The sequence below is a fragment of the Nomascus leucogenys genome, chromosome 21 (assembly GCF_006542625.1).
Source record: "Nomascus leucogenys isolate Asia chromosome 21, Asia_NLE_v1, whole genome shotgun sequence".
NCBI lineage: Eukaryota > Metazoa > Chordata > Mammalia > Primates > Hylobatidae > Nomascus > Nomascus leucogenys.
In genome coordinates this window covers 60,548,526-60,562,492 of record NC_044401.1, presented here as the reverse complement: position 1 = coordinate 60,562,492, position 13,967 = coordinate 60,548,526, and the positions used below count along the sequence as shown (strand labels likewise).

At 40.4% G+C, this 13,967-nt stretch overlaps 1 protein-coding gene across 8 annotated transcripts in view; it reads left to right on the top strand.

Annotated features, from left to right (window-relative positions):
- Positions 1-13,967, top strand: part of ITPR1 (inositol 1,4,5-trisphosphate receptor type 1) — a 359,375-nt gene that overhangs the window by 146,847 nt on the left and 198,561 nt on the right. For all 8 annotated transcript variants that reach the window (XM_030802235.1, XM_030802234.1, XM_030802233.1 and 5 more), the window contains exons 6-10: positions 3,123-3,209; positions 5,832-5,990; positions 7,868-7,966; positions 9,102-9,185; positions 9,297-9,443. In XM_030802235.1, coding sequence (XP_030658095.1) covers positions 3,123-3,209; positions 5,832-5,990; positions 7,868-7,966; positions 9,102-9,185; positions 9,297-9,443 — 576 coding nt within the window. The remainder of the gene's footprint in view (positions 1-3,122; positions 3,210-5,831; positions 5,991-7,867; positions 7,967-9,101; positions 9,186-9,296; positions 9,444-13,967) is intronic.

Here is a 13,967-nt window from a genome sequence, read left to right as displayed (position 1 = left end):
AAGTGACTTCTTAAAATGGTCCATAAGCTTAATATATTTAATGCTTATTCAGTGGTGATGTGAAGGCTCAGTCATCATTAAACTTTATAACAGAATTAAAATAGTATTACCTCTTAGTTTAAGAGAGTTTTGACAAAGTTTTAGATGTGATATTTGAGAGTGTCTTATTTATCTGTTTTTGAGATGGAGTCTCTCTCTGTCACTCAGGCTAGAGTGCAGTGGCACGATCTCAGCTCACTGCAACATCTGCCTCCCGGGTTCCAGTGATTCTCCTGCCTCAGCCTCCCGAGTAGCTGGGACTACAGGCACCTGCCACTGTGCCCAGCTAATTTTTGTATTTTTAGTAGAGACAGCGTTTCACCATGTTTCCCAGACTGGTCTCAAACTCCTGACCTCAGGTGATCCGCCTGCCTCGGCCTCCCAGAGTGCTGGGATTACAGGTGTGAGCCACCACTCCCGGCCAGGAGTATCTTTATTTTAAGAGAAGTCTTTAGATATTTATTCTCCAATTTTGTTTTAATTTTCTGTTCTTCTCTTGCCTTTTATATGTCTTTTGACAAATGCCCATGCTCTTTAGAGCTGCTGGTGTTTAATTAGTCTTTAATGTGGAATATATGCCTTCTTGATAGCTAATTTGACATTTCTTTCTAGATAAACCAGTAACCATTGTGTTGCTGTTGTTATACTGTACTTATTCTAAGCATATGTGGAAACATAGTATTAACATTTCTTAAACTGAAGCCATTGGACATTCTTGAGAGTAAGGGGAATGTTCATGAGCATTTTGTCTTTTAAAGGTGAGCTCTTTGATCCTTTGAGTCCAAGAAGTGCTACTTAAGAACTCTGTAAAGGTGAATCCTTTCAGCGTGGGCTTTGAACAGAGAAAAACCATGTTTGCATGTTGGAAAATGTTATATTTTATTTTACTGAATCCATTGGGTTTCTTCTCTTTGATATTTTCCCCCTCTTGAGTTTGCAGTCAGTGTTAGCTGAGAACTCTTAAGCAGAAAGAACAAACGGCTCTCCACAAAGAATAAGCCTTCATTCCAAATGGATGCAGTCCAATGTTTTGTTTGGAAAACTGCCTGCAGAACCTGTGGGTACTGTAGAAATCTACGAAGGGAGCGTAAGCTCAGGTGTGAAATTAGGGAGAACAAGAGGTGGGAGGCTGCTAGGGAGAGTATTTATGCAAAGGAAAGAAAAGGTTCAGGAGAACTGTGCTGAGGGCAACTTGCATGCCAAAGATTGCCACGTTGTAAGCACTGGTATTATTTCTGAATGTGTCTTGAACCCAGTGGATTTTATCCTTGTGTCACTGAGAATAGCAGACTGGTAACTAATTCCAAAAGAGAGAGAGGGAAGTTTTGAATGGGCTGTTGTTTTAAAGAGCTGATGCAGATGGGGTCAACTTGCAGTGATCCCTGCTAACCTGTGTGGATCATTCCCCTCCTGTAATATGGTTTCATTTTGGCTTAGAATTGCTTCCGGCAGTTCATTTTTCTCAAAAGATGAGCTTTCCTAAAAATACCTGTGTTCCAGGTGGAAATGGAACAGATGCTGAATTTGAAGGAAACAGAAAGGTTCTTGACCCAGCCAACTTAGGTCACCTTTTGAAATGTTAATCATCAGAACATTTGTTAGTTTTAGAAACTAGTGTGTAATAATAATGGTTAAAATTTATGATCAAATGGCAATTATGTGTCTGGCATACATTTTCTCTGATCTCTACGATGGCCCTAAAAGGCTTGCATTGTCCCCATTTTGTGATAAGAATACTGAGTGAGGCTTGGTGGGGTTCAGTAAAGAGGACAAGATGATGAAGCCGGTAGGTAGGCCACCCAAGACCACATCCAGAAGACACTGTGAAAATGAAGACACATTACCTGGGAAAGAGGACCCACTGGCACCTGGTAGCATCTTGCTCCAAGGAAAGGAGACACTCTAGGAAGAGTGCCTTCAAAACCCTTCTGAAGAACACTCTTATCATCAGGGTTTTACCATCCATCAGATTCAATACTGAATTTCTTCTCAGTTATTTTACTTCCCTTCCACCAGTCTATGTTTGGGAGATGGGTTGGGATAACACTTTGCTGACGGCCTAGGATGAAGCCTGTTGCCCTTCACCATTATTGTAGTGTGGTAACAGTGCTTTCAGAGTTGCACAGGTGAATGAATTCGGGAAGGTAGCCCTGCCAGACTATTCTAGAACCTTCTATTCAGCTTTACCATGTTCCCTCCTAGCATGTCACATTTGGAATGGTAACCTCTCCCAGCCTCATTTGTGACTATACAGTTAATCCAAATGTGGATTTGAACACTATCTCTGCCACTTAATAAATGCATGGTTTAAAAAACATTATTAAGCAAAGTTTCAAATGTATACAGAAGTGGAGAAAGGATATAACGAATCCCTTTCCTACCCACCATCCAACTAGCTATGCAAGGGTGACCAAATTTTTTAATCACTTTGAGTCAATTTCTTCTTTAAAAGTGGGATAACAATGTTCTTTTCAGGGAATGATTATAAAAATTGATTACATTATGATTAATGTCTAACAAGAATAGCTAATAACTCCATGTGTGCTACAGTGTATCAGGTACTGTGCAATGGAGTTCCTGTGAGGTGCAGGTACCATTTAATCCTTATTTTACAAAGGAGGAGACCGAGGCTCACTGATATTAAATAACACATTCAAGTTCACAAAACCACAAACCACCCAAATCCAGCATTTAAATTCAATCTTCTTTTACTCCAAAGCCTTAAAGAGGACTTTCACAGATTATAAAGGGTCTATGCAAATTCCCTCCCTCCCCGACCGTATTTTCTTTGAAGATATTTCAGCTTTTGACTTACTCTCACCCTAAGCAAATACCCATGAATTCCTTAAAGAAAGGGAAAAAAAAAGCATTTTAAAGAAGCCAAAAAGGCAAGCAAAGCAAAGGCAGAGTGGATGGGCTGTTTGAACCCCTTGGCTCATTTCATGAAGCCTCAGGGTGTGTACTCAGGGATTTGCTTATTTCTGTGGTTCTTGTATTAACTGGCGACATTTGTTCTGCATAACTGCAGTGGGATAGAACACATTGTTTCCTCTTTGTGATCAATCTTTCTTCTCAATTCACAGCACGCTGCAGACTTGGAAAAGAAGCAGAATGAGACAGAAAACAGGAAATTGCTGGGGACCGTAATCCAGTATGGCAATGTGATCCAGGTAGGTCAAGGCGGCTCTTCCCTTCTGAAGCTGAAGCATTACGAAGAACGCAGCTGTGGAAGGAAACACCTAAGACAGGGTTTGGACACCTTTACAGTAGGACTGCATGGAGGCAGCCGGTTTATTGCAAAAAGTCTAGTGTTTCTTGTTAGAAGTGATAGACTCTTTGGGCTATTCTGCTGGTCATCTCTCAGTGTGAGCATCTACTTCTCTCTGTCTGTGGCTGATCATTTCACTCCAGACACTTCACATGGGAAGCTTCCTACTTGAAAAGGAACCTGGCTGTTGCAGTTCTGTTTAACTTGTAATGCTTGAAAAGTCTTCCTACTTGGTGAAAATTAGCTTGCCTATAACTTTATCTACTGGCCAACAAGAGCTGCTCCCCAGAGGTAATAAGAGCAATTCTGTACCTTTGGGACTTTTTAAATAAAAAATATTTATCATTTTGATACTTTTTATACTTATCAAAAATATTTGATTGTTTTCATGTCTACTCTCATGGGTTGCTTATCCTTTGTGCCTTTAAATTTGGCATGGAGATAAGACACAATCCAGGAAAAGCTAATACAGGTTTTGCTCAGAAGATCTCTCTGGGTCCATGCCAGTCTTGCGGGAAGCCCAGGGCCACATGTGGCTTTCTTGATTTGTCCAGGCACAAAGAGTAGTAGTTACCAACTGTTGAGCACGTAGACCCATTTGGTGATCTTCCTTCATTATTTTCCTTTTTGAAAGATTTTGCCTACTATGTAAACATTAGTAATTACATAGGAGTCCTTCCCCTTTCTCTTGCTATTAGGTATAGAGCAGGGCTAATCAGGAAGATGGGAACACTAGTAAAAGATTGGTAAAAGCAACCTTTTGGGGTTAAATGGGTTCTTTACATTGGGCCTTTTGAAATAGTGAAAGTAGCTTCCAAAATCTGCTTGAAGATTAGATCCTGCCAGTCCCACTCATCCACTTCCTCCTCCTTAAGTTCCATCCTCTTCAGAATGGACACAAGTGTCCAGGTGGGCTCCAAGTTCAATGTCAGCTTTATTACTAGGCCAGGCCAGCACCCTGAAATTCAGAGTACAAGACTTCCTGATTTGGTTAGATTGGAGAATATGGCTTGACATGAAGATGAAAGGTGCAGAGGCTAAGGACATAAACTTTTAAATGCATTCCGATTTAGGTTTTGTAACTCACTGTGAGATTTAGGGCAAGAAATCTTGCCATGTGTCACTTTGCTCACCAGCAAAATGGAAATGGTAATGGCGTCTGCTCTTTAGGATGGTTGAGAGGTACCTGTCCCAGAATAAGCTGTGGATATGCCATGATTAATCTTAGTTATGATTACTTCCCCCAGCCCTGGATCTTGGGGCCTACCTGTAGGTAACTTTCCTTTATAAACAAACTGAGTCTGGCACCTAGACAGATGTGTGCAGGACCAGAGGCTACTCACCAGGGGAACAGTTGAAGGGTTGGGAAGACGTTGCCTTCTCCTTATTTATTTCAGCTATGGGTCATCGGGGCTTATGGATCAGACAGGTTATTCTTCTACCTCCAACAGTGCTGTTCAGGGATTTGGAGGACTTCCTAACATTTCTAGCAGCTGTATCTGTTACCATGTGAAAAGGAGGATAATCGCAATTAGCATTGGAGTCTCATGCTGGTTGTACCATTTCTCAAGGGATTGGGCAGTCTTTCATATTCCCTTCCACTTTCTCTTATAGCCTGCTGAGTTGGGAAGCCTTGGCCAACTCTTTCTGGTCTAGACTGACTATCAGATACGTTATATCCCGTCTAGGTCTTCAGTCTTTCCGTATTCCTCATGTAATTATTACCCCCAAATCAAGAATAAAGTACTTGGAAATTCAAGCCATTTTTTCCAAATGAAATGACAATCCCCTAAAGGGGTTGCATTTTATTTTATTTAATTTTTTTAGAGACAGCGTCTTGCTCTGTCACCCAAGCTGGAGTACGGTGGTGTGATTTCGGCTCACTGTAGCCTGCAACTCCTGGGCTCAGGTGATCCTCCCACCTCAAACTCCTGAGTAGCAGGGACTCCAGGTGTGTACCCCCACACTTGGCTAATTTTAAATATTTTGTAGAGACAAGATCTCCCTGTGTTACCAAGGCTTGTCTCAAACTCCTGGGCTCAAGCAGTCCTTCTGCCTCTGCCTCCTGAAGTGCTGGGATTACAGACATAAGCCACTTCACCTGGCCCTGCGTTGTTTTTTAAACTGTTGCCTGTGCTCCGAGTGGCCTTCCTCAGCTCCACCTTTGTGTCAGGGCATGCCACACTGCAGTTCCTTAGCCCGTTCACACAGGGTTAGGCCCATCCCGCTGACAGATGGCAGGTTATGATGGCACAGTTGACCTGAGCAACATCCATCTTGTCCAAGGCTATGCTGAAAAATAAAACATGATAGTTTTTCTTGTATTCTGCCCTCTCTTTCTGCTCCCTTTTCTCTTCTCCCTTTTCTAATCATCTGCAGCCATAGGCACTTTGTGATTCTCTAACTTCACCAGCAGCTCAGTGGTGGGAGGAATGTTTGCTACATAGTTGGTATGATTGAGAGAAGGAATGGTAGAAAATTCAGATTTGCTGACACTTACTTTATTCTCTTGGTGTGTTTTTAGCTCCTGCATTTGAAAAGTAATAAATACCTAACAGTGAATAAGAGGCTTCCTGCTCTGTTGGAGAAGAATGCCATGAGAGTCACATTGGACGAGGCTGGAAATGAAGGGTCCTGGTTTTATATTCAGCCATTCTACAAGCTGCGATCCATTGGAGACAGTGTAAGTGCGGATTCTCCTCCTAGAAAGTGTTCCGTGCCGTGCTTCCAAGCATGACTGTGTATTAGAGTCAAGGAGGAGACGTTGAAAGTTGGAACCAGAGGCTTGTCCTGTATAAAGAGAAGGGAATTGCTATGGAAACTAGTGTTTGGGAAACAGGGAACTGTGGAGAGAAGTGTGACCTAAATACTGTCCTGTGTTTTTCCTCCTGGATGTCTGAAAACATTGTATGAACAGCCCATTGCCTTAGGAACTTTACCACAAAAACAGCTATCCCGTGTTAATGTCCTGGAGAGGGTCCCTGTCATTCCAGATCCATTAGTGGAATAGAAATATCTTTTCTATTTTGGAAATAAAGTTAATAAAGGATAGAGGATGGAAAAGAAATAACCATAGTAGGGAAGGAGAGTAGAATTTGGGATCAGCCTCATTTGTTCCCGTGTAGAGAAGCAGGCAGGCTCCCCATCGTGTTCAGCAATGCAGTGGGTCTGGAGCAGGGCCCACTCCTGAGGGTTCTCTAGTATATAAAGCCACAGGAAACCTTTTCAAGGGGACTTAGAGCAGTGCTGATAATTGTTGGCTAAATTAGCCATTACGTGGGCATATACTTAACAGTGACTGTGGTTAAATGCTATCAGCTATGTTTTTGACATTGTTAATGATTCTAAAGTAGCTGCTTTTTATTGAAAAATGTGCCTCAAACGGCATGAAATAGTCTCAAAATGCTCAACCAGCCTTAACTTTAAAACTGGTTTTGGCACTTTTTAATAGTGCCATTTAAATTTACAAGCTTTGGGAAGTTTAAATATGTTTGTGTATTTGTGTGTATATGATAGGGAATGTACCAGAAACATCTAGTACCAGACCATTCCCTCATAGTTGGTAAATAATTGATCCTTAACAGTGAACAGAAAGAAAAGCCCAGTAAAACTTAGGTTTCACCAAAAGTGTTGGATTTATCGAATGAACTTATATTCATTTGGAGTTACAGAAAATTCAATTGTATATGCTCCTCAAATGTGATAAGCTTGAAAATAGATAGTTTTTCATGTTAGGAAACCATCTTTTCTAACCAAAAATAAAAAACAAGTGTGCCTTGTTCTGAATTTCATTTTCAGCACATCCTTTGGTTTCCTATCCTTTAAACGAATCTGTGTGTGGCCATGGCTTAATTGAGAAGATGAGATGGACTTGAATTTAAAATAGTATTTTACAAACAATAGGTGTAGACCCATTTGTGGGCCATGAAATCAATTTAGTGGCTTGTGACTATCGTTTTTGAAAGTGGGATAGAACAGAAAGATCAGACTGCGTTACACCACATAATGATACGTATTTTTTTGGGGTGGGGGTAACTTTTGTTTTAGTTACATATATATATATAGTATTATAATTATACAAACATGCATATAAGTCTAAATGGCTGTATATATGACTTGATCATAGAAAATGTATTTCCGAATGTTATAGTAAAAATATGAAAGTAATTGTTTTAGAAACATAAAGTTATGGCTTTGTCAAAGATAAAGACTTACTCAGACTCTATCTTGTTTCTTCTTAAATTTAGCTAAAACTTATTTATATAGGTACCTTAAACTGAACAGTTTTTTTTTTTTTTCCTGCTCTGAACTGGCTTTGAAACATCTCTGTATAATCAGTGACACTCGAGGAACAACATTCAGCTTAGCCTTGTAAACATGACCCCCTCTGCCCAGGGTCAGGTTTTAAAGAAGGCGTGGTGTGTGCTGCATCTTTATACTTGCTGGGGAGAGGCCTTGCCTTCTTCAACACAGACTCATATGTCTTCTAGAACTGCCCAGTGGTCAATCCGCAGTCCTTATCAGTTTTGTGCAAAGCTCTATTGCTCCTTTCCTTTCCAGGTGGTCATAGGTGACAAAGTTGTTCTGAACCCTGTCAATGCTGGTCAGCCCCTACATGCTAGCAGCCATCAACTGGTAGATAACCCAGGCTGCAATGAGGTAAGGATATTGAGTTATGCGTGTGGGTGTGGTTATCCTGCAGGAGTGGGTCTGGCAGGCACCAGTGCATGCGTGTGCTGAGAGGGACTTCAGCAGGGTGCCCATTCTGCAGGTGAAGAAACAGGCCCAGGGTCAAGGCTGCCATGTAAGGTTGTACAACTCTGTGCAGTGGGTAGTAGATGTGGGCTGATACTCACTCTAGTGCTCAGTTTGCTAAGCCTCGCATCACTGAGGGATTGTTTTTTAATTGGTGAAGCCAGAGATGACCCCTTTTACTAATATTTTTCTGGCCATAGGTGCACCTTTTTCTAGTTTGTCTCCATATACAGGGTGCCTCTTTCTAATTGTTCAAAAAGGAACACTGCAGATTATCAGCAGCCCTGCAAGAGTGATAGCTTGCTTTTGGCAATGCATCTACTTATCCTCTAAATTAGCAATTATAGGATACAAGGATGTTACTTCCTTGTGACATAAATATTTGTCTGATGGGTAAGGACATAAACTCTTCAGTGGGATAGATGTGGATTCACATCCTGTCTGCCATTCCAAGCCCTGTGATGGCAGGTTGGTTACCCGGTCTCCCTGCATATCAGTTTCCTTAACTCTGAAATGGGGGTGGTGGTCAGACCTATTTTTTAGGATGTTGCCAAGAATTAAAGGAGATTGTGCATGTTAGCACCTAAACCTAGTGCCTGGCGTAGATTTAGTGCACAAACAATGGCTGCTGTTGTTAACAATGATCATTAACATTTTCGAGTGTATACACTGGACTCATTTTTTTTCCCTTTATAGCTCATCCCATTTTATAAGTACTTATTTTCATCAGGCCTTTCTGGCTACAGAACAAGAGACTTGGAGGAAAATGAAAATATCATTCCGGAAAGGCAGGAGGGTTGGTTCCATTAGTCATGGTTGGAATGTGCATAGTGATTGGTGCAAATGAACCTTTTATTGCCAAACTCTGCCAACAGGCCAGTTGATTTTGCAGGTGCTGTGATTTTAGTGGCGTCAATCTTTAGGGTTTTTAGTCTCAAGTACAGCCTTGCTTCCTAGGCTGCAGTGAGAAATTTTGGGGCTGGATGACACAGTTGTTGTGAGGGGTACGTGAAAAAAATAACTCTAATCTGTTTTTCAGGTCAATTCCGTCAACTGCAATACAAGCTGGAAAATAGTCCTTTTCATGAAATGGAGTGATAACAAAGACGACATATTAAAGGGGGTGAGTTTGATGCTTTATGGGCTGAGCATTACTTGGCTTTTCTTGGGGGCAGCAGTCTAATTCTCTTTTTAAATTCTTTTTTCCTTAATTCTTTCTTGTGTTGACTTTCAGGGTGACGTGGTGAGGCTGTTTCATGCTGAGCAGGAGAAGTTTCTCACCTGTGACGAACACAGGAAGAAGCAGCATGTCTTCCTGAGAACCACTGGCCGGCAGTCGGCCACATCTGCCACTAGTTCAAAAGCCCTGTGGGAGGTGGAGGTAAGGGTAGGATGGAGAAAGCGCTCATGGGTTTATAGGATATAAGCCTATATATAGGCTGTCTCTATATATATTCTACAAATATACATACATACATATACCTATATATGTCTATACACCTATATACACACACCTACACACACACAGAATACATTGTGTGTGTGTGTGTGTATATATATATATATATATATATATATATATATATATATATCACAAACAGGTACTTATACCCACCCTATTCCAAAAATGGGTTGGGGATGGCTTAGTGAAGTAAGTGCATCCTAGCATGTCATGGTGCTGGATATTTGTGCAGAGGGAAAGAATAAGTACTTTGGAAACAAATTGAAAAATGAAATTAGAAATATCTTTCTCTGAGCCATCTAATCCCTTCTATTGTTTTCTTTCCCTTGCTCATTTATCTGTCACAACAATATTTAACCAGGTGTCTACCTGACACGATACATAGGTGATGCCCACATCGGCGATGGGGCAGAAATGAGAAGATATACACCCAGATAACTGGAACACACAAGGGGATGGTGAAGGTGATAAGAGGCATATTCCACAGGCTCTGGAGGTTTCAGTGAGAGAGGGTGAATGTCTGGTTGGGTGAAGAATTAAGGAAGACTTCCTGAGGGTGATAGCATCTGATCTGGTACCTGCAGGATGATTTATATTTCAGAAGGAAGAGATGAATGGAGTAGGTTACTTCATGTAAGAGAATGGTGCAGAATGTGGAAACATGAAGCAGCGTGGGATAAAACTCAGTAACTTGTTTGGTGAAGGGCATGGGATAGGCATGGAAAATTAAACAGAAACTGTTTTTGGAGACCAGAGCCTGAAGGGCCATATATCCAGGCTATAGGGAGTTGGGATTTAATTTATGGGCAGGGGAGAAATTTGGAAAGTTGTTTGAGGAAGGGAATAACATAATCAGTGTGCAACTTAAAGAAGCTAGAAGATTCTGCCTACAGCATGTAGTTTATCGTGAGGAGAGTCTAGAATTGCAGGACAAAGAGGGAAATGATCTGAATGCTTGATGAAAGAGGTAGTGAGAGCTTCAACTAACATGGAGCTCTTTCTTCACCTCAAGCCTTCCTTTCTGTGTAATTGCAGCATGAATTAGAATTCTAATTCAAATTTCTAATTTGAATAGATACATTTTTCTGTCTCTGCTTGCCTTCTCTTTTCCTCCTCCCTAGCTTGAATTGTTTCATGTTGTTACTGAGGTCTAGCCTATGTATAGTAAAGTGCCCAAGTCAAGAGTATACCACTCAATGAATTTTCACATATACATTAAGCCATGTAACCAGCACCTAGAACAAGAAATAGAATGATAGCAGCACCCAGAAGGTCCCTTGAGCCTCTCTTTCCAGACAATGTTTCCTTTTTCCTCCTGGAGACTTCTGTCTCCATAAATTAATATTGCCTGTTCTTGAACTTTGTATAAATGGAGTCATAGAGTATACAGTCTTTATGTTGTTTTTTTTTTACTCAGCATAATTATTTTGAGATTCATACATATTCTTGCATGTATCAGATTAATTTATTCCTTTATATTACTGCATAATACTCCATCATATGGATACACCACAATTTGTTAATCTATTCACCTGTTGATGGACATTTGAGTTGTTCCCAATTTCTGGCTATTTCAAATAAAGCTTCTAGGGATATTTGTACACAAGTTTCTGTATGGATGTAACTTTTCTTCATTTCTCTTGATTAAATACCTAGCAGTGGATTGGCTGGATCATATGGTAGCCATGGTATGGTATGGTATGGTATGGAATGGTATGGTATGGTATGGCATGGTATATATTCAACTTTATAAGAAATTGCTAAACTGTTCTTCAAAGTGATTGGACCATTTTACATTCCCACAAGTAATGTGTGAGAGTTCTAGTTCTTCCATATCCTTACCAACACTTGGTATAGTCAGTCTTTTCAATGTTAGTCGTTCCAGTAGGTACATAGTGAAATTTCAATGTGGGTTGGATTTGCATTCCCTGTTTGATTTAGTAGGTGTGTAGTGAAATTTCATTGTGGGTTTCGTTAACTATGTTGAGCATTTTTCTCATGTGCTTATTTGCCATCTGTGTAGCTTCTCTGGTGAAATGTTTGTTCGGATATTTTGCCCATTTAAAAAAATTGTCTTACCACTCATTTTAACGTGGATATTGTAAGAATCAAGTTCAGCCGGACATGGTGGCTTATGCCTGTAATCCCAACACTTTGGGAGGCTGAGGCGGGTGGATCACCTGAGGTCAGGAGTTCGAAACCAGCCTGACCAACATGGAGAAACCCTTAAAAAATACAAAATTAGCCAAGCATGGTGGCACATGCCTGTAATCCCAGCTACTCGGGAGGCTGAGGCAAAAGAATCACTTGAATCCAGGAGGCGGAGGTTGCGGTGAGCTGAGATTGCACCATTGCACTCCAGCCTGGGCAACAAGAGTGAAACTCCGTCTCAAAAAAAAAAAAAAAAAAAAAAAAGAAGTTCATCTTGGGCATTGTATAGAAAAGTCTCCACAGTTCTGATAAAAAGGAATCTATATAAAGTTTTTGTTAATTCCCACCCTCTATCCATTTTCCCCTTTCTTCTTCTTCTCTACGTGCATTTGCCTTTTAGTTACTGTATGTGTCTACACAGGGACCTGTCAATCCTACTAGATTATAAACTCCTTGAGAGACATCAGAATGAAATATCAGTTGTCAGATTCTTTTAACAATTATGTCTTCAGAGTTTTTGCTTTAACATCTAAAAAAAGGTTCATTTTCTCATTTTTAGCTAATTAAATACTCTGGGTAAGACAGATCACTCATTTGCCTATGACCTTTTAGAAAAATTGTTTTGGCCAGGTGTGGTGACTCATGCCTGTAATCCCAGCACTTTGGGAGGCCGAGGTGGGCAGTTCACTGAAGGTCAGGAATTCGAGACCAGCCTGGCCAACATGGCGAAACCCTATCTCCACTAAAAATACAAAAATTAGCCAGGCATGATGGCACACATCTATAATCCCAGCTACTTGGGAGGCTGAGGCACGAGAATCACTTGAACCCGGGAGGCGGAGGTTGCAGTGAGCCAAGATTGCACCACTGCTTTCCAGCCTGGGTGACGGAGCAAGACCCTGTCTCAGAAAAGAAAAGTTGTTTTGTTAAAATACTGTATATATTCTTAATCTAAATTTGCATTGACTTTGTTTTAGTGTATTTATAAATGGTGAACTCAGTTTCTGAAATAAAACTTTTTGTTTGCAAAAGAAAAACCTGCAAAAAACAAAATTGCTCGAGAGCCAGAATTTGGTCTGAAACTTTGTCATTGAAGATTGATGCCCCCATGGTCCCCACCGCAGAGTTTTTTACGTTCAGAACAGTCTCTCAGAACCACTTCTCATGTGTAATTTGGATACTGGTACAAAAAAAAATAGAGACTTTCTCATCTTTCAGAGTTAGTTTAAAGTAATAATGCAAACTACGTAAACAGAAAATCAAGAAAACAAGGGAAGAAGTGAAGTGTTGTTTCACTAATTTAATGTGCCTACTTCCATTGAGCTGTTTTTCTATGAACAGGATATTTTTGCATAGTTGATACCATTTTATAAACAATTTTTCACCTTGTTCTCCTGAATTTCATAGGAAGACATTGAGTATTTCTTTCTCTCATTTTTTAAAATGGATTCTGGAAAGTCAAGTGCCCCTCAAAATAAAAGAGGGAAGACAACACCATATATTTTATATTTGTAGTAATGAGCCAGGGTTTACATTATATGTCTGTAGCTTATTAATCACCCCCAAATAAATACTATGCTCATTAGCAGTCACTCCCTATTTCCCCTTCAATATCCTCCCGTTCTCCTGCCCTTGGTAGCTAATCTACTTCCTATCTCTATAGATTTGCCAGTCCTGAATGTTTCATATAAACAGAATCCTACCATATGTGGTCCTTCATATCTGACTTTTTTCACCTAGGATGATGTCTTAGTCCAAATCGGGCTGCTATTATAAAATATCATAAACTGGCTTGCTTATAAATATCAGAAATGTATTTCTTACAGTTCTGGAGGCTGGAAATCTAAGATAAAGGCACTGGCAGACTCAGTGTCTGGTGAGGGCACTCTTCCTGGTTCATCTGCTGTGTCCTCACATGGCAGAAAGAGAGGGGACTTTCTGGGATCTGTTTTATGAGGGCACTGTTCTTATTCATAAAGACTTGGCTTCATGACCTAATCACCTCCCAAAGGTGAAGTATAATGTAAACGATTTCCTAATACTATAACCTTACGGGGTAGGTTTCAGCCTATGAATAATGAGAGGACACACACATTTAGACCATACCAGATAACATGTTCAAAGTGAATTCCTATTGCCACATGTATCAGTACTTCATTTCTTTTTATTGCCAAGTAATGTTCCATTGTATGGATGTACCATATTTTATTTACCCATTTATCATTTAATAGCATTTGGATTGTTTCCACATTTTGGCTCCTGTGAATAAGTCATCTGCTGCTATGAACATTC